The 23,610-nt window shown below is 49.4% G+C and overlaps 1 protein-coding gene across 3 annotated transcripts in view; it reads left to right on the top strand.

The window, feature by feature from the left end:
* Window positions 1-23,610, top strand: part of Rarb (retinoic acid receptor beta) — a 501,591-nt gene that overhangs the window by 458,999 nt on the left and 18,982 nt on the right. For all 3 annotated transcript variants that reach the window (XM_012949394.2, XM_004661295.3, XM_045135709.1), the window contains one exon: window positions 23,079-23,239. In XM_012949394.2, the coding sequence (XP_012804848.1) occupies window positions 23,079-23,239 (161 nt within the window). The remainder of the gene's footprint in view (window positions 1-23,078; window positions 23,240-23,610) is intronic.

The following is a 23,610-nucleotide window of genomic DNA, read 5'->3' on the forward strand; positions in this document are numbered from 1 at the left end:
TCCAGGTCAGCCTGGGCTAGAGTGAGACCCTACCTCGAAAAACCAAAAACAAAAAACATCTAGACAGAAGACTGTGAAGGAGTGGAGCAATATTCAGGGGGGAAGGAAGTGTGGTGAAAGGAGAAAGGGTCGTTTTGGAGCCTGCCTTTCTCTCGGCATGAGGTCTGGCCAGCCCATGGCTCATGCCTAGCTCACAGGTATCTTCTCAAGGTGATAAAACGGCCAGTGGTGGGGGCACTGTCTGCTCTCTGTGAACATGACATGGAAAATGAGACAGGGCACCCTCAGTCCCCTCCACCTTCTCTGCCATTGATTGTTTGCCAGGATTGAAGACTTTGACTGGCCTAAGTGCAGGTCAGGCAGGCCCCTGTCTCCCTCAGCCTCGTGTCCTCTCTTAGGTGTTTAGACAGTCAGTTCTTACTCCTGGCCTCGCGCCCTACTAAAATCTACATGCAGAGACCATATGTAACCTCTCTCAAATGCAGCAAGGGCCGCTGGGTGTTGCTGGGAGTTCTGAATGCCAGTCCCCAGATGACAGCCATCTGGGCAGTGTGCCACTGGAGGCGGGCTTAGAGGTGTTACAGCCGGCTCCCCCTTACTAAAGTCAGCCTCCCTCTCCTGCTGCTGTTTTCCACCAGCTGGGACACAGGTGATGTCCAGCCTCTCCTCATGGCATGCTTCCTCGGCCATCACAGAGCTTCCCCTCGAGTCTATCAACCAAAATAAAAGCTTTCCTCCTGCCAGCTGCTTTTGGTTAGGTGTTTTATGCCAGCTACAAGAGGGTAACCACAGCAGGTGGATGAGCTTATACCTATAGTTCCAGAGCTAGGACTGCTGAGACAAGAGGGCCATAGGTTTGAAGCCAGCATCAGCTAGATAGTGAGAAAAATAAATACATACATACAAATAAACAAACAAAGCACATGTGTGGCAAAAAGTTATGAAAGAAAGAATTCTAAATGGCTTGTGGACGAAAACCTTTAAGTTGGGTGTGGTGGTACACACCTTTAATCCAGCACTCAGGAAGCAGAGGTCAAAGGATCGCTGTGAGTTCAAAACCATCTGGAGACTATGTAGGGAATTCCAGGTCAGCGTAGGCTAGAGCTAGAGTCTACCTTGAAAAAAGAAAATCAAACTGGATGCTGAATAGGGACTCATTATGCTGTGATCTGTAGGTATCTTTGAGATTTCCGCAATAGATTTCTTTATATGTATCCATATACCATTTATCTGGAGAGGAAAAACCAGTGACACAGGCTACCGTACTTGGATGCTTTAAAACCATGAGCAGAATTTTACAAAAGTAAAAAGGTTTTCAGTGTTTAAATTTTTACTTCTATTTTCTGCCATCATTTGCACTTTTTTTTCCAGGAAAGATTTGAGTAACCCAAGCAGAACTACCCTGGTTTGCTATCTGCCCGAGCCTTCTGCCAACCAAAGCCTTAGGCAGTAGGGGCCATGGTAGGCACACGGCTGGCATGGCTGATCCCCACAGCCTTTCTCCTTGTCCCTGGATGAATTAAAGTAGCTGCTTTCGGGGGCGCATTTTTCACTAGATCACGTCCAAATGAGCCGCAGGTCAAAATGACTTTGGAGAACCTCTGAGTGAATGTGAAGGAAGGATTTCAGGATAACCCACCCCGGCTCCAAAGCCCTCAGGTGCTGTCCCTGACTCTGGGTTACACAGACAGACTGCACGCACCACGTTTCCTGTTCTGTGCTCCTGGGGCCTGAGGGACGTCCACCCTTCACAAGCATTCACCGCACACAAGCTGAGTGCGCTCACGTTTGTTATCACTGCTCCCCAGTGCGCCCGTAGGCTTGAAGCTGAGCTCCGGTACCCCGAGGCGAGGAACATCGCCCCATCTCCCAGCACTTCTCACCTGCAGCTAGGATCCCTGCCTCTCTTTATGGCGCTGACATCTTTGTTCACTTTCCTCTCATCTCCATGACTGTCAGGCAGCTCAAAAGTCCCTTCCTCTGTGGAGGGTTCTCTGGTCGGCCTCCACCTTCCCTTTCCCCTGATCCCTGATCAGGCCAAAGCCCTTGTTCCAGCGTCTGGGACAGCTGCCCTGCATGTGTTCTCAAGGGACACTGTGACCGTTCTCTGTGTGGGGTTAGGTACCTGAGGGCCAGAAGTCTAGAAATGCTACACTCAGACCATGGATGATGTGAGGGGAGAAAATGCTGGCAAGGGGATGCTCATTGCTGTGCAGGAAAACAAAACAAGACAAAACAAAACAGGCTGGAGAGATGGCTTAGTGGTTAAGGCGCTTGTCTGCAAAGTCAAAGGACCCAGATTCAATTCCCCAGGACCCACGTAAGCCAGATGAACAAGGTGGCGCATGTGTCTGGAGTTCATTTACAAAGGCTGAAGGCCTCTGTCTATCTGCATCTTTCTCTCTCTCAAATAAGTAACATAAAAAACAATATATAAAAAAAAAACAGCAGCGGGCGTGGTGGCACACACCTTTAATCCCAGTACTTGGCAGGCAGAGAGGTAGGAGGATCACTGTGAGTTCCAGGTCAGGCTGGGCTAGAGTGAGACCCTATCTCGAAAACCAAAAACAAAACAAACAAACAAATAAAAAAAACATTAGCATTGCCTGATAACTACCATACAATGAAAACCAAGCATGGGGATCAGGATGAGGTTTTTTTCCCTCTGCCAAATGTCTTCTCCAAATTGGGTTTATTGCACAAAGAACTTCCTAGCAATCAAGGATGGTTTTTAAACCTGGGGGTCAACAGGCTGAGTGAGATCCAGCCCATGGCACGTCTTGGTCAGGGAAGCTTTCTCAGGGGACCATATGTTTGCTGACACGCAGAGTCCCCCAGCCCTCTGTGTTACCACCACCCAAAGGCCCACAACCCCTGAACCTTTCTCACTGATCAACCCATCTGGGAAAAGTTTGGACCCTCCCCCAGTTTATCTCTGGCTGGGTGTGGAACCACGTCTGCACCCTTCACCAGCCATATCTCAGGGTCAGCACACCGTGCAGACACAGCCCGGCACAGGTCCCTGTCGTACCAGAGTGAAATTATTGAGAGGCTGTTGTAGTCACCCTCGTCTTGCTGGAGCAAAGCACCTGGCCAGAAACGGCCGATTGGAGGAAAGGGTTGATTTCACACTTAGTGCCGAAGAGAAGCTTCATCTTGGTGGAGAGAGCGCCAGCTGGCATCTGTGCACATCAGCAGCAGGGCAGGGTAAGAAGAGGGAGCTGGCTCTGAACACCCACTCCAGAAGGCCCCACTTCCACCTGGGGACTGGGTAGGTGGCTTAATCACAAACTTGCCAGGCATGGTGGCGCACAACTTTAATCCCAGCACTCGGTAGGCAGAGGTAGGAACATAGTTGTGAGTTCAAGGCCAGCCTGAGACGACATAGTGAATTCCAGCCTGGTCTAGAGCAGGACCTTACCTCAAAAAGCAAAAAAAAAAAATTAAATTTCAAAAAACAACAAATCCTTGAGTCTATGGGGGATATTTTACATTCAGACCACCCCAGAGAATGAGGGCGTCCTGACTTTGACAGGTGGCACTGTAGTCGTATATTACATACTGCTCTTGGTTGGGTGATCTCTACCAGCAGCGCGAACCTGACTGCAACACGTGGGTACTGGGGAATCGAACCCGAGTCATTAGGCTTTGCAGGCAAGCACCCGAACCCCTGAGCCATCTCCCAGGCCTGTCCCTCACTCTCTCCTGCTCTGGTTTTCTTCACGATACTGACTTACCATGACTAAGCATCACAGAGGTGTGTGTTTGTTCGTCCCCTGCCACCTCCAGAAAGAGATGAACTCCGGGGAGGTTGAGCATGTGCTTTCATCCTCTGGCACGCCCCCAGCCTGGAACACAGGGCGTCCTCACAAGGTGCAGCTAACGGGGTGATGGCATGCTGTGGCCTACCGTGTCCTCGTAGGCGCTGCAGTTGTTTCTTGGATAAGAGCTGACTTCTCCCCGTTTCCGCGGGGCTGGGCCCGACCTCCCACCTGTGCCACCCGGGAGTGGGGAGCAGGGGCGCTGGCGGTGTCTGCCGGGGGGCCACCGCCTCTCTCTTCAGTCCCCCAGGACAGCTCCGCCTTGCAGAGCACCCGCAGGTCTCTTTCTGCATAGAGGGAAAGCACATTGCGCTGAGAGCTGGTGCGAAGGCAGAGGAAGCGAACTGTGACGCTCTGGCTGGGATACTTTGTGTGCTTTTTCTTGCACATCTTTCTTTTTTTTTAAATATATTTTATTAATCTATTTATTTGAGAGACAGAAAGAGAGAGGGAGGGAGAAAATAGGTGCATCAGGGCCTCCAGCCACTGCAAACGAACTCCAGATGTATGAGCCCCCTTGTGCATCTGGCTTACGTGAGTCCTACAGAATTGAACCAGGATCCTTCGGCTTTGCAGGCAAATGCCTTAACCACTAAGATGTCTCTCCAGCCCATGTCTTTCTTTTTTTTTTTCAATTAATTTATTATTTATTTTTAAACAGAGTGATATAGGGAAAAGAGAGCCAGAGAGGTAGAGAGAATGGGCCCACCAGAGCCTCCAGCGTCTGCAAACGAACTCCAGACGCGTGCGCACCACTGTGCATCTGGCTTTGCATAGGTCCTGGGGAATCGAACTTAGGTTCCTAGGCTTTGCAGGCAAACACTTTAGTCCCTGAGCCATCTCTCCAGCCCACCTCTTGCCTTTTAAAGAACATTTTTATTTGTGAGACAAACTGACAAAGTGAGAGAGCATGGGCACACCAAAACCTCTTACCGCTGCAAAGGAATTCCAGATGCATGTGCCACTTAGTGCACCAGGCTTTACATGGGTCCTGGGGAATCGAATCCAGGCTGTCAGGCTTTGCAAGCAAGTGCCTTTAACCTGCTGAGCCATCTTCCCAGCCCCTCTTTTCACTTTTTTTTTTTAACAAAACTCTGTTTTGTTTGGACCTCTTTGCAGAAGCAGTTCCAGGAATAGAAACTGTTACTGTCACCTATATGACTTTATTTCTTTTCCCAATAACTCCTAGAAAGGCACCCTGAGAATTGAAGAGCTATAAAGCAGAGAGCTCTAGGCAGGACGTGGCCTTCTCTATACACTGGGCCACTGGGCTGACGTAGGTGTAGCAAGAAAGCACTACGTTCCCTGAGGAAGGCCAGGCTGGCCACAGTCCTGTGAACGCAGACTGGCTTGGGGGAGCGGCTTGTTTTGGCCGTTTCCTTTTTTGACATTTACTCTCGGGGACCCATTTGGCCAAGGAGTGAGCCCTCAATATCACTCAGGGGCAGCCAAGGCCAAGCAGAAAAATTCTCTAATTACAGTCCTCTTTCTTCTTGCAAATATCAATCTTTGGGGGATTATTTTATGCATGGCATATAGCTTTGGAATTATATAGTCGTTTGTTCAAGTTCTGTCCCTGTGGTCAGTGTCTGTGTGGCCTCATTCCTGCACGTGTGATGGGAAAGACGCAGCACTGTGTCCACATGGAGGAGAGTGCACAGCACACCCTTGGCAGGGCACAAAGCGGGTTCCCCTCATCCCTCAGAGGACATCCCTGAGGGCTTTGGATGGGAGTAATTGCTTCTGTTGGGACAATCTGTACTTGCAGCTGTGGCTGCAGGGGTGAGGGAGAAGTCTTGGTCATGCACCAGACTGGTGATTTAAGAAATGCCTGTGGTGAGGGAGGAGTGGAGCTTGAGTCTCCACCGTGGGTTGGAATATCTCCTGTGTTTGCATTTCAAAGGCAAGAGCCAGGAAACGTGTGTGTTTTCTCATAGTAACACCTACAGGTGAGCTTTCTTACACACACACCACAGAGAGAGAGAGACAGGCGGACAAACAGAAAGCGTGCCCAGCACTTTGGTTTCCTGCTGTATCCCACCCAGTAGCATCTTGAATGTGGAGTTCCACAAGCCGAGGGGTTTCCCCCTCAACTCCTAGAAAAGCTGAAAGCAGAAACAAGCAGTGGGACGAAGGGATTAGCTGTCTCTGTCCCCGGCTACCGTTCCGCCGCCCAACCGAGGTTCCCAGGGCTCTGGCTGCAGCCGGTCATTTCTGAGCCCAGGTCCAGCCAGTTAGTGGCACAAGACGCACCCTGCGTGACCGCAGATGACTGCAGCACAGAAACCTGGAACCCCGTGCATCCTGCGTCCCTCTCTTGTTCCTTGGCCACTTGCGAGCTAGTGGCAAGAGACGCTGGGGACACTCAAAACATATCAAAGCAGAAATCCAGAAGTTTCTGAGAGCTTAACACTGAAGTAGACTTATGACACCCCCCAACCCCCAAGGCTCAGGGAACATTGCAGAAGAGAGGAACGAGGGATTGTAGGAACTTCGGTGTGGGCAGGAGTCTCCAGAGGCATGATCCCCCACCCCCACCCCGCCGCTGATCCTCCCACTGAGTGACTGCTGCTCTCATAACCCATAACCCCGTGGTGAGCACAAGTCACCCCATTGCACCGAGAGTGGCCCTCAGTGGGGCAGGAATGGGGATGGGGAGGAGGGGAATGGGACCAACATGTGATTTGTTCATACAACAAAGTGTCTACTTAATAATAATTTTTTTTAAAGATTTTCACTCTTTTTTTTTTAATTTTTTTTTTAATTTTTTTATTTGAGAGCGACAGACACAGAGAGAAAGACAGATAGAGGGAGAGAGAGAGAATGGGCACGCCAGGGCTTCCAGCCTCTGCAAACGAACTCCAGACGCATGCGCCCCCTTGTGCATCTGGCTAACGTGGGACCTGGGGAACCGAGCCTCGAACCGGGGTCCTTAGGCTTCACAGGCAAGCGCTTAACCGCTAAGCCATCTCTCCAGCCCAATGATAATTTTTTTTAAGCCAGGCATAGTGGTCCACACCTTTAATCCCAGCACTTGGGAGGCAGAGGTAGGAGGATCGCCATGAGTTCGAGGCCACCCTGAGACTACAGAGTGAAGTCCAGGTCAGCCTGGGCAACAGCAATAATAATAATAATAATATTTTATATTTATTACATATTATATTATATATTATTATTTTTTAAGCCTCTCTGACAAGATACCAAAGACCACATGACCCCTGAACTGTGGTCAGCATCTTGTTTGGCTTACAACCCCTTCCCTTAACCTTGGGCCAAGTCCAGGCTGCTGGGAGCCTCTGTTTAGACATCTGAATAGACAGGTGAATGCACCTTTCAGAATCTCCCTGCAGCGTGGGCCTCTACAGTTGGGCAACTTCAGACTCACCGGGCTGCTATTGTTTGAAGGTGAAATACTCCCCAGCAGCTTATGTGTTTGAATACTTGGTCTCCAGCTAGTGGCGCTGTTTAGGAAGGTACAGAACCTTTAGAAGGTGGAGGATTGGGGGAGAAAGTGGGTCCCTGAGGGTGGGACTAGGCTTATTATAGCCCAGCCCCACTTCCTGTTTGCTCTTTTGCTATTTCCTGCTTGTCCATGTGACTACCGGTTCCCACTTCCGTAGTGCTTTCGCCATGATGGGTCCTGTCCAGTGGATCTGTAAACCACATAATCTCTTGTCTCCACGAGCTGCTCTGGTCAGGTATTCACAGCAAGAGCAAAGTCACCGCCACACAGCCTTTCGCTAGCTGCAGACATGGAGGTCGACTGTCTTCCTCTCTGGATTCTTACTGAAACCCTGCTTCCAAATGATCTCCTTCAATTATTTCATTTCCTAGGTTGATTTTTAAAGGACTTTCTCTGCCTCCTCTTAACCTTTCTTCCCACCAACCTCCTCCCCACCCAAGTCTGGCAGCCATCCTCAGAGCTCTGGTATAAGTCTTCTCTCGAAAGTGACCACATTAGCTGACCAGATGACGCGGTGGTTAAAGGCACTTGCTTGAAAAGCCTGCCAGGCTGAGTTCAATTCCCAAGCTACCTACATAGGTGGGCTGCAAAAAAGTCACATGAGGATCTAGCGTTCATTTGCAATGGCAAGAATCCCTGGGGTGCCTACCTCCCAAGTGTATAAATAAATAAAAAATATTGTTAAAAAATTCTCCAAGTCTTCCAGTGCCAAAACCAATACACTCCATTCCTCTTTCCTCCTTGACGGGTGATGTGGTGGACTCTGTAGTCGGCTGCTGCCGATGGAGTTCTTGGCTCCACTGGCTTCCAGGTCTGAGTTATTTTGGCTCGTGACCCCTGGTCATTGTGTCGTTTTCCACTGATACCTCCCAAGTGTCAGTCTCAGGCTCTCTGTTTTATTCCCACGCCCTCTCAGATGATTAACCCTCTCTCAGAACATCAAGCATCATGCCAAAGGTTCGAAGCTCTTAATGTAACTTAAGTGCAGCTGTCTAGCTAAATCCACAGTGCCACCTCTAACAACATCTAGAATTTACACCTGCAGTTCTGAACCAAACCCATCTCTCTGCCCCAAATGAGTTCCCGACTCCCCACTGGCCACTCTAATTTTACTCTTTGTTGTGGTGCCGTGAGTAGCCCAGAGCTGGGCTAAAATCTTCATAGCAGCCAGACTTCACTGCAACTCTGTCATTCCAGCACTCAGGAGGTCAAGGCAGAAAGAGCTCAAGTTCGAGGCTAACCTGGACTACATAGTGAGACCTGCTCTTAAAGCAAGCAAACAGAAAACACTAAGTCTTCCTCCTTCCCACATTCAGTCTGTTGTTTCTTCTTGTAGTTTCTTCCTTTGCAGTCCTCCTCATACTCTTTACACCCAGAATGTTCTCCCTGCCCTTCTAGCCTCCCCGCTGAGACCCTCCCCCCCGTCCCTTAAGGCTGTGCCAAAGCTAACTTCTGTCCTGTAGCCATGCTGTTTCTGACCCTCAAGCCTTTGCACCCATCTTCTTCTTCCTCCAGAATGCCCCCTACCCTGCAGAGCCCCCTTGTTTTAAGAGATGTCATTGGGCATTATATTAGTGATGTTCCTTGTGGCTGTGACAAAATACCTGACAAGAAACGACCTAAGAGGGGAGGGGCTAGTTCTGGCTTACAGTCTAAGGGGATTCAGTCACCATGATGGGAATGGTGGGCTGGCAGAAACAGATCCTGTCTAGTCACTTTCAGTCCACAGTCAGGAAGCAGAGAGCGATGAACCCTTGTGCCCACTTCACTCCTTTTTACTCAGTCCAAGACCCACGTCCTCTGGATGGTGCCACCCACAGTTAGCATGGGTCTTCCCACCTCAGTGAGCCCGCCTAGAAATGTTTCACAGACATACCCAGAGACTGGTCTCCTAGAGGTCCTTTCAAGTTCACAGTCAATGTAAATGTTCAGACTCTCACCCCTTGGCACACAAACATATTACTTTTAGGTCTTAAACCCCCACCCCACTCCTCACTGCCTTAGGCTTGTGGCTCCAGCTGTCTCATGTGTAGCAGGCATTCAGGTAAGCTTCAGAAGTGCCCATAGTTCTTAACAGGTTGAAACCAACATTGTTCAAAAGTCCAAAGTCCCTCCTGACACTCAAAGCAATTGCTTACCGAAGCTCTTGTAAAATTAAGCACTTTTCCAGTATACATGACGTGTTCCAAAAGGGAGGAATTTTGTCATAGCAAGGAAAGATTGAGCCACAGCAAGACCCAAACCCAGCAGAGCAAACACCAAATCCTGCAGCTTTGTGTCTGGCATCTGGGGCTGGTGAAGAGGTCATCTGGGCTCTCAGAGGACTTGAGCTGCCCACCTCTCCTGCTCTGCTGCCTGCGGCACGTGTGTCCCCGCTCCTGCCCACGGTGCCCCTGGACATCTTGGATGTCGTCATTGTAACTTAGGGTTCACCTACACCGATTCTCACCGTGACCTCTAAGGACCTACTTGCAGGGACCGCGACTCTGCTACACATTGCCTGGCCTCAGCAGCTCTCTGGAACCATGAGGAGACAATGTGCCGTCTCACCCTGGCATCGTTCATGCTTCCAAGGACAGCAGCATGGAGGTGTCACTGCCGTGATCCATCAGGATACAGCCTGGCCCCCTTGGACCATAGTCCCATCCGCCTTTGTGTGCTGATGCTAGGGAGACATTGTCCTACGTGGCTATTTTGAGCAAGCCATCCTTTTAGAGGGATCCTCAGACCAGGCTCTCTCTTTTCAAATGCATCTCCATTTTCACAACGTGGAGCCTTCAATGAGTGGGGGTCTTGCCTTCCAGGCACCTCTTCTGCTGTCTCAGGGAAAAGCTCCAGCTTTCTCCTTGGAGGGACTTTCATTTATCACTTTGAACTCACTCATACTCCCTTCCTCACCCAGCCGCATTTCTCCTCTTTCTGGTCGACCTTTGCTCTGTCTCACTCAGGCCTAAACTTGTATACTGAGCAATCCCACAGCCTAAATGCTATCCTGTCTTGAGATTTCCTTCTCCAAACAAATTAGTCAATTACCTTTCCATTCAAGCTATCTCAAGTTCTCACTACATGTACAACATTCAGCCAGATTTGTTGCCAGGGTAGAACATAGGTAGTCTTTAGCCAAGTGCCCATCAAACCCTCATTTCCCTCTGAAACCTCACAAGCCTCACTCAGCTGCCTGTGTTTTTCATTTCATTTCAGTCTTCCAAACTCCCACCATGGTGGCACACTGAGCTCTCCTTACATACAGCACTCTAGGGACCTTCTAGCCCTGAGTCAGAACTCTTCCCCATTCCTCCTGCAAGCCAGTTCCAAAGGCTGATAAACTACATGGCTGGGTTTCTCATAGCAACAATCATATTTCTTGGTACCAATTTCCTACATTAGTTACTTTCCTTGTTGCTGTAACAAAATACCTGATAAGAAGCAACTTAGGGAGGAAATGCTTATTATTTTCACTTGTAGTTCAAGGGTATACAGTCCACTGTGGCAGGAAAGTCATGGTGGCAGGAGCAGAAGGAAGCTGATGGACTCAATCCATAATCAAAAAACAGAGAGATATGAATCACTAGTGCTCAGCTCTTTCTCCTAGTCCAAGACTGCAGCCCATGGAGTGGTGTCATTGATAGAATCCATCTTCCCATCTCAACTACTCCACATCCCCCCCACACACACACACTCACACACAACATGTCCAAAGGCTTGTCTCCTAGGAGACTCTAGATCCTGTCAGGTTTACAATGATAATTAACCATCACAAGGTATCCTTTATAGGAAAAGCCCTGCACATGCACCAAGGATGCCAAGTGAGCAGGCCTGCCCGGTCCTTCGGGCCACTCAACTCAAGAGTCTTCTCTTCGGCACTGTCCCCATCCCAGCAGCAGCGCTGTTAACTGCCTAGTCCATGGGTCTGAGTGCCATCTCACAACTGCCTTCTTGGACTCCATTCCTTTCACTGAATCAATGAGTAAATGCTTCCCACTGCATCTTGTGTGGTACATGACAATGATGTGCTCAGATGACCTGTGTCTTTTGCTCGGGTGTGACTCTCTTGAAGTGGTATCCTCTTTTGTTTATTTTTTTTTCACATTGCTCACAGTGCCAGATATCACGTAAATAAGTCTTCAACAGCTATTTAAGAGAAGTAAATGGATGGGTAGATGGATTGGTGGATGGACAAGTAGGTGGATGGATGGATGGGTGGGTGGATGGATGGATGGGAGAGGGATGGAGAGATGGTTGTATGGAGAAAATAAAAACAACGGTAGGGCATATAAGTGGATGGACAGGTAGATAGACCAGTGGATAGTCTGGATAGTACAGATGGACAGACTACCGAATCATGGACAAAGGGATAGATGTAAAGATAAACATAGGCAGGAAGATGAATGGGTAGCTGAAAGGACTGGGTGAATAGGCAAAGAGACGAATTGATATGTGGATTAAATTGGCTAAAACCTTGCAGCTAAAAGGTACTTCAGATGCATAATTAATGGAAATGTTATCATTAATTAACCAATCATATCCAACAGTTGCCTAGCATACATTTTATACATGAAATACCAACACTAAAAAAGTAAAACATAGGATATTTTAGAACAAAGCTATTATGAGCAAGAACTGCATTTGGTGATTTTGAAACCCGTTAGAAAAACCTTTGTATTTCAAGGGCCCATAGCATATCACTTGGGGACATACCATCATAAATGGTATAACCATGTGAAATGTTACGAAAGAGAGATTTTTTATTTAAATTAAGTATGTCATGTGGGCATACATGTAGACCAGTTCTCTAAAGGTTAGCTTTTTTGGATTTATTTGAAAATATGCAACAGCCTCTCTATGCTGACGTCCTAGAGGGGTGTTTGGAAAACACCAGGAAAGCCTGCAGGCCTCTGGTCCGCCTCCCATGCAGACAGCCAGATGTGCCGGACAGCAGGTGAAAAGCCAACTCCGAAGAAGGTGAACTGGTTACTCCTGTTCTCTAAGCCAAGTTCAGAGACAAAGTCCTGCCGTAACAGACGGCCCTGATGTCCTCTTACAAGTGTTCCGCCTGCCCTGTGTCCTCTTCCCACGGCTCTCCCGTCACGTGGCGCTGGCCTTATCTGGAATGAAAATTCTTTTTCTTTCTTTTCTTTTTTTTTTTTTAATTTTTTTATTTATTTATTTGATAGCGACAGACACAGAGAGAAAGACAGATAGAGGGAGAGAGAGAGAATGGGCGCGCCAGGGCTTCCAGCCTCTGCAAACGAACTCCAGACGTGTGCGCCCCCTTGTGCATCTGGCTAACGTGGGACCTGGGGAACCGAGCCTCGAACCGGGGTCCTTAGGCTTCACAGGCAAGCGCTTACCCGCTAAACCATCTCTCCAGCCCCCTTTTGTTTTTTTTCTTTTGGTTTTTCGAGGTAGGGTCTCATTCTAGCCCTGGCTGACCTGGAATTCATTACGTAGTCTCAAGGTCGCCTTGAACTCATGGTGATCCTCCTACCTCTGCCTCCCGAGTGTTGGGATTAAAGGCGTGCACCACCACGCCAGGCTGAAAATTCTTTTTCTTTCCCACTTTCCATTCCATTCTGTTTCATCCCCTTGTCTTCCTTTCCTCCTCCCCATTGCTTATTTACACTTTCATTCCTCTACTGCTGGTCGAATATTCCAGATCTCAATGCATTGCTTGTATATTAAATTCACATTCTATATCATCAAGTGTGTTTCACTTATTTTGAAAAATCCCATTCTGTTTTGTACATTTATTTTTTGGGGTTTTTTTTTTATTTTTATGCTTTAGTTTTTGAGATATGATCTCACTCTAGCTCAGGCTGACCTGGAATTCACTTTATAGTCTCAGGGTGGCCTTGAACTCAAGGCAGTCCTCCTCCCTCTGTCTCTCAACTGCTGTGATTAAAGGCATGTGCCACCATGCCAGGTTCAAAAATCCCTTTCTTTCTTAAAAAAAAAATATTTTTATTGATTTACTTGTAAATGGGCATGCCAGAGCCACCACAAACAGACTTCAGATGCACAAGCCACTTTGTTCATCTGGCTTTACATGGGTACTGGGGAATCAAACTCAGGTCATTGGGCTTTGTAGGCAAGTATCTTAAACTCTGAGCCGTCTCTCCAGCCTGGGAGATGCCATTCTTTACTGGACTCAATATCTTTTGCAACTTCAGCACTCAATAAATATTTGTTGAATAAATAAATTAGTTCAATATTTCAAATATTTTTTAAAGTTTTTTTTTTTTTTTTTTTTTTTTTTTACTGATTAGAGAGAGAGAGAAAGAGAGAGACAGAATGGGTGCACCAGGGCCTTCAGCCACTGCAAACTCCATGCATATGTGCCACCTTGTGAATCTGGCTTTTGTGGGTACTAGGGAATCAAACCTGGGTCCTTCCTTAGGCTTTGCAGACAAATGCCTTAACCACTAAGTCATCTCTTCAGCCCCCAACTACTTTTTTTCCTTTTTAAAAAAATTAGATAAGGAAGCCAGGCGTGGCGGCACATGCCTTTAATCCCAGCACTCGGGAGGCAGAGGTAGGTAGATTGCTGAGAGTTCGAGGCCACCCTGTGAATTCCAGATCAGCCTGGGCTAGAGTGAGACCCTACCTTGAGAAACCAAAAAAAAAAAGAAAAGAAAGAAAGAAAAAGAACAATTAGATATGGACATATTACTATGTAAACAACACATGATGGCACCATCGTTTCCCTCCTCCTGCCCCCTTTCCAAAAAGGCCCTTCTTGTAGGTAATGCAGGTCAACTCTATGGGGATTGTGGGGGCAGCAGTCAGTTATGGCAAGACGCAATGTCTCTGAGCATAATGTCCCAACTTGTGGCTCCAACAATCCTTCTACCCCCTCTTCTGCAATATTTCCTGAGCCATGGTGGGTGAGTTTTAAGTCTACTTCAATGATGGGCTCTTAGGAGCCTCTGGGCCTTTGCTGTGGTAGATGTTGAGTATCCTCAGTGTCTATCTCCTTCACCCTTGTGCTGATAGCAGGTTCACCAAGAAAGCAGCACTCTTGCTCATTTCCCCAATCCCTCTGTGGCCCAACTACTTCTATATATGTTATGTATCTGACTGACAGTAATGCATGTTGTCATCTGGTAGATGCAGAAATTGAGGTTCAGAGATATGAAGACGCTGTCACAAGGGCTGGAGGTCAGTGGGTGAAGTGCTGAGCACACAAGCGTGAGGGGACCTGAGTTCTGGGGGTGAGTTCTGGGTGTGGTGGCCCATGCCTGTCATCTCAGAGCTGAGGAGACCGAGACAGAGAGCTAGTCTAGCTGAATCAGTGTGCTGCGGGCTCACTGAGGAGACCCTGCCTCAATAAGATGGCGAGTAACTGAGAAAGATCTCCAACACCAACCTCAGGCCTCTATACACACAGGCACATATGTACCCGGACACACACATATGCCAGAGACAGAGAGAGACTCATGAGTGTTCTCAGCTAGTGAATGATGAACTAAAATGCAGCTGTTGGCATTGAACCCACTGTCCCCCTTGTCCAGTGTTTCCTTTTATTTTTAATCTACAGTAGTCATTTCCATCGCGTCTATATATTGTGACAGAGGTGGGCAGGGCCTAAAACTTTTCCTGGCAAGAATAAGAAACTGTTTTGTGATTGTCCTAGCTGAATAAGAATAGCAATCAGTGATGGTGTGATAGGTGTGTGTTTACTCAAGGTTTAAAAGTGCAGGGCCAGGGCTGGAGAGATGGCTTAGCAGTTGAGGTGGTTGCCTGCAAAGCCAAAGGTTTGATTCCTCAGGACCCACGTAAGCCAGATGCACAAGGGGGTGCATGCATCTGGAGTTCATTTTCAGTGGCTGGAGGTCCTGGCATGCCCATTCTCTCCCTCTCTCACTCTGCCTCTTTCTCTCTGTCAAATAAATAATTTTTAAAAAATAGAATATTTTTTTAAAAAGTGCAGGGCCAGACACAGAGGACACTCAAAACTCATCAAAGCAGAAAATCTGCAGCTGCTGAGGGCTCAACATAGAAGTCAGCTCCCCACTGCTGGAATGGACTTCCAAACAGACCCAGTTTATGGGAGGAACCGGATTTACTTGAAGTTCCACTGATGGCAGAAGAAGCTGCCCCCCCTTTCACAGATCGAGAGAGACAAAACCAGCAGCCAGCCCCACAAGCAAGAGCAAAACCCCGCAGCCAAACAGCAGGGACCCAGGCAGAGCCCACTCCGCATCCCTGAGGCTGGAATTCAGATCTGCCCCCAGGGACACCTGAGGGCTGGACCCTAGGATCCAACCCCAGTGACACCTCCTCTAGCCAGGCATCTGGACACAAGTTTGTTAATGAAAAACACCTGAGTCTACTGGGGGACGTACACGCAAACTCTTACAGAGACTTAGAACACACTTTCCAAGAGTCTGGGAACGCTGCAGCAAGTGGGAAGAGTGACTGTAAGAGCCACAGGATGGAAAAGTGTATTCTGAGGGATTGAACCCTCTCTCGTGCCACACACACGCAAAGACTGGCTGGTGCATTCCTGACCCCACAGTGAATACTGATGCCCCACTGCGGAGGGCCTGAGTGGAACAGGGACAGGAGAGAACGAGCTTAAGAGCACAACCAAATAGGTCTACGACCAATATGTAATGTGTTCATATATGAAGGCTCTCAGTTTAAAAACCAAAACTGCTGGGCGTGGTGGTGCACGCCTTTAATCCCAGCACTCAGGAAGCAGAAGTAGGAGGATCACCATGAGTTCGAGACCACCCTGAAACTACATATTGAGACCCTACCTCTAAAAACAACAATAAAACAACATTAAATAAATCAAAGTGCAGGGTCAGGCTCTACGTCTTCCATTGCCATTGCTAGACTAAGTTTTATGCCACCAATTAAGTCTCATCTCTTCTCCATGTGGGAGAACTATGTCGCAGACCCAGAGCCAGAGATACACAGCCTCCTACGGATAAGATTTAGGCAAAGCCATCATTGACGGCAGCCCCTTGCTGCCAGAGAAAGTGTGGACAGTGCCAGCGACTGTGAAGCAAGGCCCCTCAGAACTGCGCGCTTAATTGAACTCATCCAGCACATAGCATGTTAAATGTTTTCTTTGCCCTCTGTTCCGGGGCAGGAGTGTATCCGTTTATTTTCTGACTTGCTTGGCAGTACAGGCTACTAAGCCCAAAGCCTCATACACGGTAGGAAGCAGTTCACCACTGTCCTATTTCCCCAGCCCTCTGTCAACTTTTATTCTGGAACAGATAACGAAGTTGTCCAGGCTTGTCTTGAACTCCACCCATAACATAGGTGGGCCTTGGACTTGGGTGCCTCCCGCCTCAGCCTCCATAGTGGTGGGGGTGACAGGTCTCTGCCACCAAAGCCAGCGTTGTTGCCCACATCTGTACAGCTGAACTGCAGATGTCTGCTGGAGTTCACATGACGCAAAGAGCAGGTATGTGGCTGAAACAGGACCTGCAAACTCTAAGCCATTGCCTTGCAAGGGTGGTCACCACGCTGGCTGGAAGAAAGGAATGCACTCCCCCTGTGCCACACCAGCCCCGACTAAGGGAAGGAGGTTGGAAGAGCATCCAACCAAAGACGCAGTCTTCATGTCTAACGTGCACTTAGAACGGGTTGAAGAGCCTCGTTCGTGTACGGTAGCCCTGCCACAGATGGTATCGTGGGTGTTTTCTCAAACTGCTTCGAGACACTTTACAAAGCTCATCTGGGCTACAAAATCCTTGTTCAGTCTGTTTCCCCAAGACATGGACATCCATGAGTCTGCAAAAGTCTGAGCATGCTCCATGCCTGCCCCCCGCATGGTGGGCACCCCGTGATGCCTGGCTCTGCAGCCACGTGGGGCCTGTGTCACCTCTAGAAGCCCTTGCACAAACACTATCACACACAGGCTTGCAGCTGCCTGGGGATACCAAATCAAGGTCGCAGGGAATGAAGAACCCTCAATCCATAGACTCCCTGGATGCCCCCACCTTTAGGCTGCTGGTTCCAAAGGCCCCCATGTTCTGAATAGTGAGGCGCTCAGCTCCATCCCTCCAGTCACCCCTCTTTCTCTGTTTATTTGTTTAAGTTCCAACCAGTGCGTCCGTGACAGGTGCTGCATTAGGAATAAAACAGTTTCCACCTTTGAGGAGATTCAGATGTGGAGGGAGGGAGCGTTCATGAAACGCAGCTCCCCCAACTTCATGGTGAGGCATCCTATGTTGAATGCTTAAGCACCAACTCTCAAACCCTGAAGTTCTGGGAAAAGCATGCCTCTTAACAATTAGAAATAGACCCACTACCAACCTTCAGATCCACGGTAGTTCATTTACATAATTAGTTCAGAAAATGGTCTTTAAACCAGGATTAAACCATATTGTTAAGTTGCTCTCTTGAGCTTATCAGTACAGTAGTTACAGAGCCTCGTCCATGCGTGACAGCCAGATCGCTTCAATCACCAACTGTGACCCATTATTCTTACAGTTAGCACGGAGCTGCGGAGTCGAGGTGTGCAAATTTCAGACCTTAATTTTCAAGCAAGAATAAATAGACCACCACGCACCCTTGGCTAAACTGGATGTAAAAAAAACTTTGTGGACAAAAATAGCTCATGATCATATTTTCGATTTTTTTTAACACAAAGGACTTTGTAGTGAAGCATTGTTTTTCTCTCTTCCTGAGTCCAAGTGGGACTCACATCTTTTGCATGTTTCCTGCATTGAATTTTATTGTGTGCATGGAAATCAATATTCCAGATACATGCACAAGTGCTCACATTAAAATGAACATGACTTCATTTATTTCCATGATTAGACATTCAAATAAAAGTGCTTGGGTGTCTGTTTTCATATTCATAGGTCGAGATCCGTACATCAGAGGTATTTGTATAAGTGACACTTTTATTACATTCATTTCATTTGCAATATGATAGTGGATCATAAATACGTTACTTTTATGCCACCAAATCTGATTTGTAGCACTTAGCCCCTCACAAAGCGCATACTTGATATTTTATAGAGCACCTTTAGTTCAAGAAGTGCTTGGCAAACAGCGGGCCAGGTCTTATCGTGTGTATAAATCACACTCCTGACCCTTGGAGTGTCCCCCACCACCACTTCATCACCCTCCTGGCCATTGCGAAAGGTGTGGGGAGCAGTTAGTGATTTCTCTGCAGCCCCGAGGTGACAGTGAGGCTGTTAATTTCTGGAAGCCAGAGGTTCGGGTGAGCTCTACTCTGCCCCACACAGGGCCTGGCAGTGAACAAAACACCACATTTCTAAAAAATATTTTTTAGCCGGGCATGGTGGTGCACGCCTTTAATCCCAGCATTCTGGAGGCAGAGGTAGGAGGTCACTGTGAGTTCGAGGCCACCGTGACAGTACATAGTGAATTCCAGGTCATCCTGAGCCAGAGTGAGACCCTACCTTGAAAAACCAATATATATATATATTTCTTTATTAGACAGAGGGGGCAGAAAAAGAGGGAAGAGGGAGAGAAAGAATGGACACTCCAGGGCCTCTAGCCACTGCAGATGAACTCCAGACACATGTGCCACCTTGTGCATCTGGCTTACATGGGTACTGGGACTCGAGCCTGGGTCCTTAGGCTTCACAGGCAAGTGCCTTAACTGCTAAGCCAGCTCTCCAGCCCTGGTATACCACATTTAGTCACACACCCTCCCTGTCAGCCATAAGACAGTCCCTGAGCCCCTCTGTGGGTCGAGTATCGAATGCAGCCTGGGAACACAGAGGAGATGCAATACAGCCGCTGTCCTCCAGTTCTCCCTGAGCGGGGAGATGCGCTGTGGAAGGCAGGCTCTGAGGCGGGTTGACAGTGCCATCCAGGTCCCTCACCCCACCCCCATCAACACCTGCTCCTGCTAGACTGTAGCTTGTCATGACCCCTGGGCCATGGTGGATAGGTTGGTGCATGAGCTAGCCAAATACCTTTGGGGTACAAACGACCAAGGCTACCACATAGCACAGGCTGCCCTCAATGCACCCTCCCCATTCCCCTGTGACACCTTCCCCATTCTGGTTGGGGACCCTCACTCAGACACCGGCTCGCTCACAGGGCTCCGGTTGGTTTCCGTCATAGAACTTTCACACTGCCCTGTACGACAGGTTCAGAGCAGGCCTGGAGCCACCGTCAGGACACAGCCTGGCCAGCTCTCCCTCACCCTCCCATCTGCATGGATGCCTGCCCTTGCTGGTGGCTACAAGGGGTGATTGACACTTTGGCGTCATGATGGACTGCACTCCAATACAGTGACAACAATGTCACTAACGCTGCTCTTCCCTGGAGACTTGTACTAACTCCCAGGAGCCCTTGGTTGTGGGTCAGTGAGGCCTTCTCGGGAGTCAGAACCCCTGAAGAGCATGGGCTGGGCTTGTCTACTTCTTTGTGGTCCCTTTTGGCTTCTCTGCGCTGCCCACTGAACTCTCTCACAGCCAGTTTCTGAGAGGAGCTTCCTGGGCTGTGAAATGGGTGATGACAGCTTCTTCACCCGCGCCCCACAGATTTCGTCACCTCACCATTGTCAGTGGCTTCTTTGTCAGGCTGTGGACAGGGTCCTCTGAGTCTAGTCGGCTGGTCCCGGAGGACAGAGATCTGTGGCCTCACTGGAGATATTCAACTGTCCTTCTGACTTAAGTCACATACCCTAACGTGTGTCATGTTAAGGTCTACAGTTCAGTATGTTGTGTTTACAGAGCTACCCAATCTGCACCACTGTCTGCAGCATGTTCATCTCAAGGAAAAACGGTGTCTCTGCACCCCAGCCCTGAATAACCACTAAACTGCCTTCTGTGTGAGGATTCTGCATACCAGAAGAAAGCACGTGTTCTGTGGCCCTTGGCAACCAGCTGCAGCATGCATTAGCATCATTCCTTTTTAAAGGAATTATTTATGTGTTTACTTATTAGAGAAAGAGAGAGGATGGATGAATGAGAATGGATGTGCCAGGGCCTCTAGCCACTGCAAATAAACTCCAAATGAATGTGCCCCCTTATGCATCTGGCTTACATGGGTTCTAGGGTATTGAACCTGTGTCCTTAGGCTCTGCAGGCAAATGCCTTAACCACTAAGCCATCTCTTCAGCCCAGATCACTCCTTTAAATGACAAATACCATTCCATTGGGTGACAGCCATATGTGGTTTACATGTGCATCAGTGGGTGGGCATTTGGGTCATTCCCATCTTGGCTACAGGACAGAGCTGTGTGTGCCTGGGGCAGTAATCACTGAGTGCTCAGTAACTCGGCAGGGAATGCCCCGCTCTTCCCCAGGGCTGGTCGGGAAAAGCCCTTGTTGCTAAAGAGGACCTCTGGAACCCCCCCGGGGAGGAGGATTCTGATTTCAGCACAAATGCCTGAGCACTGCCCCCGCCCACGTTCAGGTCACAATGTCCCCTCTCGGGAGAGCTTTGGGGAGGTGTACCTGCCACCTTGTGCTGCCCTCCTGCCCCTGCGGGTCCCCCGACAACAGTTTTCCCTGTGCCATCCCTGCTCGGTAACATGTGGCCTTTCCCGTCTCCATCCGCACAGGGAAGACCGGTCACAGGGGCCCAGGGGCTGCTCTTCACAGACCCCAACCCTGGCCTCACCTACGTGTGTCTTGAGCAGCGCCGTTTCAGGGGCCCAGGAAGGAAGGCGCTATCAAGTTGCTCTCCCACACGCCCGCTTCCTTGGCAGCGAGTGGGCGCAGATGAGCAGAGAACTTGTCAGCCTCATAAACTTGGCCTCTCCAGGGTGTGTCTTCATCTGTTAATAGGCGTAAACTTGCCTCCTGGAAAGAGGAGTGAGCTTCTGTCAACCAAGCTCTCACCTCAGTGGTCAAGACGCCATGCTTCCCAGTGGCCCCTCTCCTTTCTCCCATCCTCCCTCCCACCACCTCCCTGTGCCTTTGCTCATCCACCCTCCTCTGCCCTCACCCTCTTCCCAGTCAGGGCTATGGGACTCTCCTAGCATGAAGGGTGCATATTCAGGTGGCCCATGTGCCCTTGGGGCGACAGGTCTGGTCAAATCCTCCTGGACAAATCAGATTATGGCCTGCATCGCCTTGCATTACACATTCCCGGGTGGCATGGATGGCTTATACAGCAGATGGCCTCCAGCCTGGCACCCCAGGAAACATGGGCTCCCTAAAGGAATCATGTGATCCAGTTTCCCTGGTTTATCTCTTGGGCTTCAGGTTCCCTTCAGGAATTCAGAGCCAGGCTCGAAAACTTCCAGCTAGATGTGGAGGCCTGGCTTCAGAGCACCGGGCCCCGAGCCCCCAGTCCTTTTGTTGGCACCTGCCTTCTTGTTGCTGGAACAAAGCACCCGACCAGAAGTTGCTGGTGGGAGGAAAGGGTTTTTTCTTTACAGTCTCGAGGGGAAGCTCCATGACGGCAGGGGAAAGCATGGCATGAGCAGAGGCTGGACGTCACCTCTACCCCAGCAGGTGGAAACAGCAGCAGGAAAGTGAGCTGAGCTCTGGCAAGGGGGAGCTGGCTATCACACCCCTCAACTTGCCCCTAATAACACATCTCCTCCAGCAAGGCTCCACCTTGCTCTCATCTGAGGACCAGGCATTCAAACACATGAGTTTATGGGGGACATTTGGTTCAAGCTACCACATCTATTCATGTTCCAGTGTCCTGCTAGGCTGGGGCTATGTGCAGCAGATGGTGGGCACCCTCTCAGGCTCAGCTGGCCACATGAGACTTATAAGTGGGTAGCTGTGAAGGAGCAGGCGAATGAATGAATGGTTGTCTTGGCTGAGGACCTGCACTCTTTTTCAACAGCATCATGAATGACAGATCAGACAGTTAACACAGAAAGCCTAGTGAATAGAAAACATGGAGGGACATGAGCTGTCTAGGCTCCTTGACTTGGAAGAGGAATTTCTTCACATGCCAGTCAGTTGATTCAGAAAGCCAGAATGCAGGGCTGGAGAGATGGCTTAGCAGTTAAGGACCCAGGTTTGATTCCCCAGTACCCACATAAGCCAGATGCACATGGTGGCACATGCATCTGGAGTTTATTTGCAGTGGCTGGAGGCCTTGGTGCATCCTCCCTCTCTTTCTCTCAAAAAGAAAGAAATAAAGAGAGGAAGGAAGGGAGGAAAAGAAAGAAAACCAGAAAGCAAAGAAACCAGAAGCCAAGTGAGGCCACCCTTGCTGTGAAGCAACAAGGGCTTTGCTCAGGGACAAAGGGTCCCTGCACTATGCCTCACTCACAGCACCCCTGGGACCTGGGTGGTGCTCTTGGAAGCCTCCTTTCCACTTCAAGGCAGCTGGTCAGCAGGGGAACTTGTCCAAGCTGACTAACTGGTGCAAGAACACTGGGAAAGGCCTACGGGTCAGCTATGCAGAGCCTCTCACGGGAGGAGGGGGTCAGGGGGCTGATCTGTCCTCCTGCGCTGCTCCATCGGGTGTCCAGCTAGGAGAGGACGCCTCCCGCTCAGGAGCACAGGCCTGGCGTTGCAGTCAGGTTCACATTGCTGGCAGAAAACACCCGACCAAGAGCAGCTTGTGGGAAAAAAGGGATTATTTTGGCTCACAGACTTGAGGGGAAGCTCCACGAAGGCAGGGAAAACTAAGGCATGAGCAGAGGGTGGACATCAGCCCCTGGCCAACATCAGGTGGACAACAGGAACAGGAGTTTGTGCCAAACACTGGTGAGGGGACACTAGCTATAACACCCATAAGCCTGCCCCCAATTATACACTGCCTCCTGGAGGCGGTAATTCCCAAATCTCCATTCAGAACACCTGAGTTTATGGGGACACCTGAATCAAACCACCACAGCTGGCTATGAGTGACCTCTGACCTGTCATTTCCAGCCGTCAGGAATGACAGGAATAAGAAAAAGAAGGAGCCTTCCAAGCAAGAGTGTGCAGAGAGCTACGAGATGACAGCGGAGCTGGACGACCTCACAGAGAAGATCCGGAAAGCCCACCAGGAAACCTTCCCGTCGCTCTGCCAGCTGGGCAAGTACACCACGGTGAGCACGAGCCGCCCCAGCCCACTGTGGGGCCGTGGGCACAGACATGCGTGCGTGCCTCCCATACATGTGGCCTGGCCCTGGCCGGGACACGCACCTAATCCAGGCCAGCACTGGTGGGCAGATGGAGAGCATGGTGCCCACTTCCTCCCAGAGCATGGTGGCTGAGAAGGATGCAGCTCGGCCCCTGTACTGTGATCACTCAGGAAGCCTCAGGCTCAACCCTGGCACCATGAGCCACTCTCCCAGATCTGTCCAGTCAAGCCAGTGGCATAGTACATAGGTCATAGAAGACACTGTGTAGAATCCAGAGAGGACCGGGGAGGGGTGGGTGCTGAGGTCCGTGTTATAGCGCCAGTCCAGCTATGGGA

This window comes from Jaculus jaculus, chromosome 16 (genome assembly GCF_020740685.1).
Source record: "Jaculus jaculus isolate mJacJac1 chromosome 16, mJacJac1.mat.Y.cur, whole genome shotgun sequence".
Lineage (NCBI taxonomy): Eukaryota > Metazoa > Chordata > Mammalia > Rodentia > Dipodidae > Jaculus > Jaculus jaculus.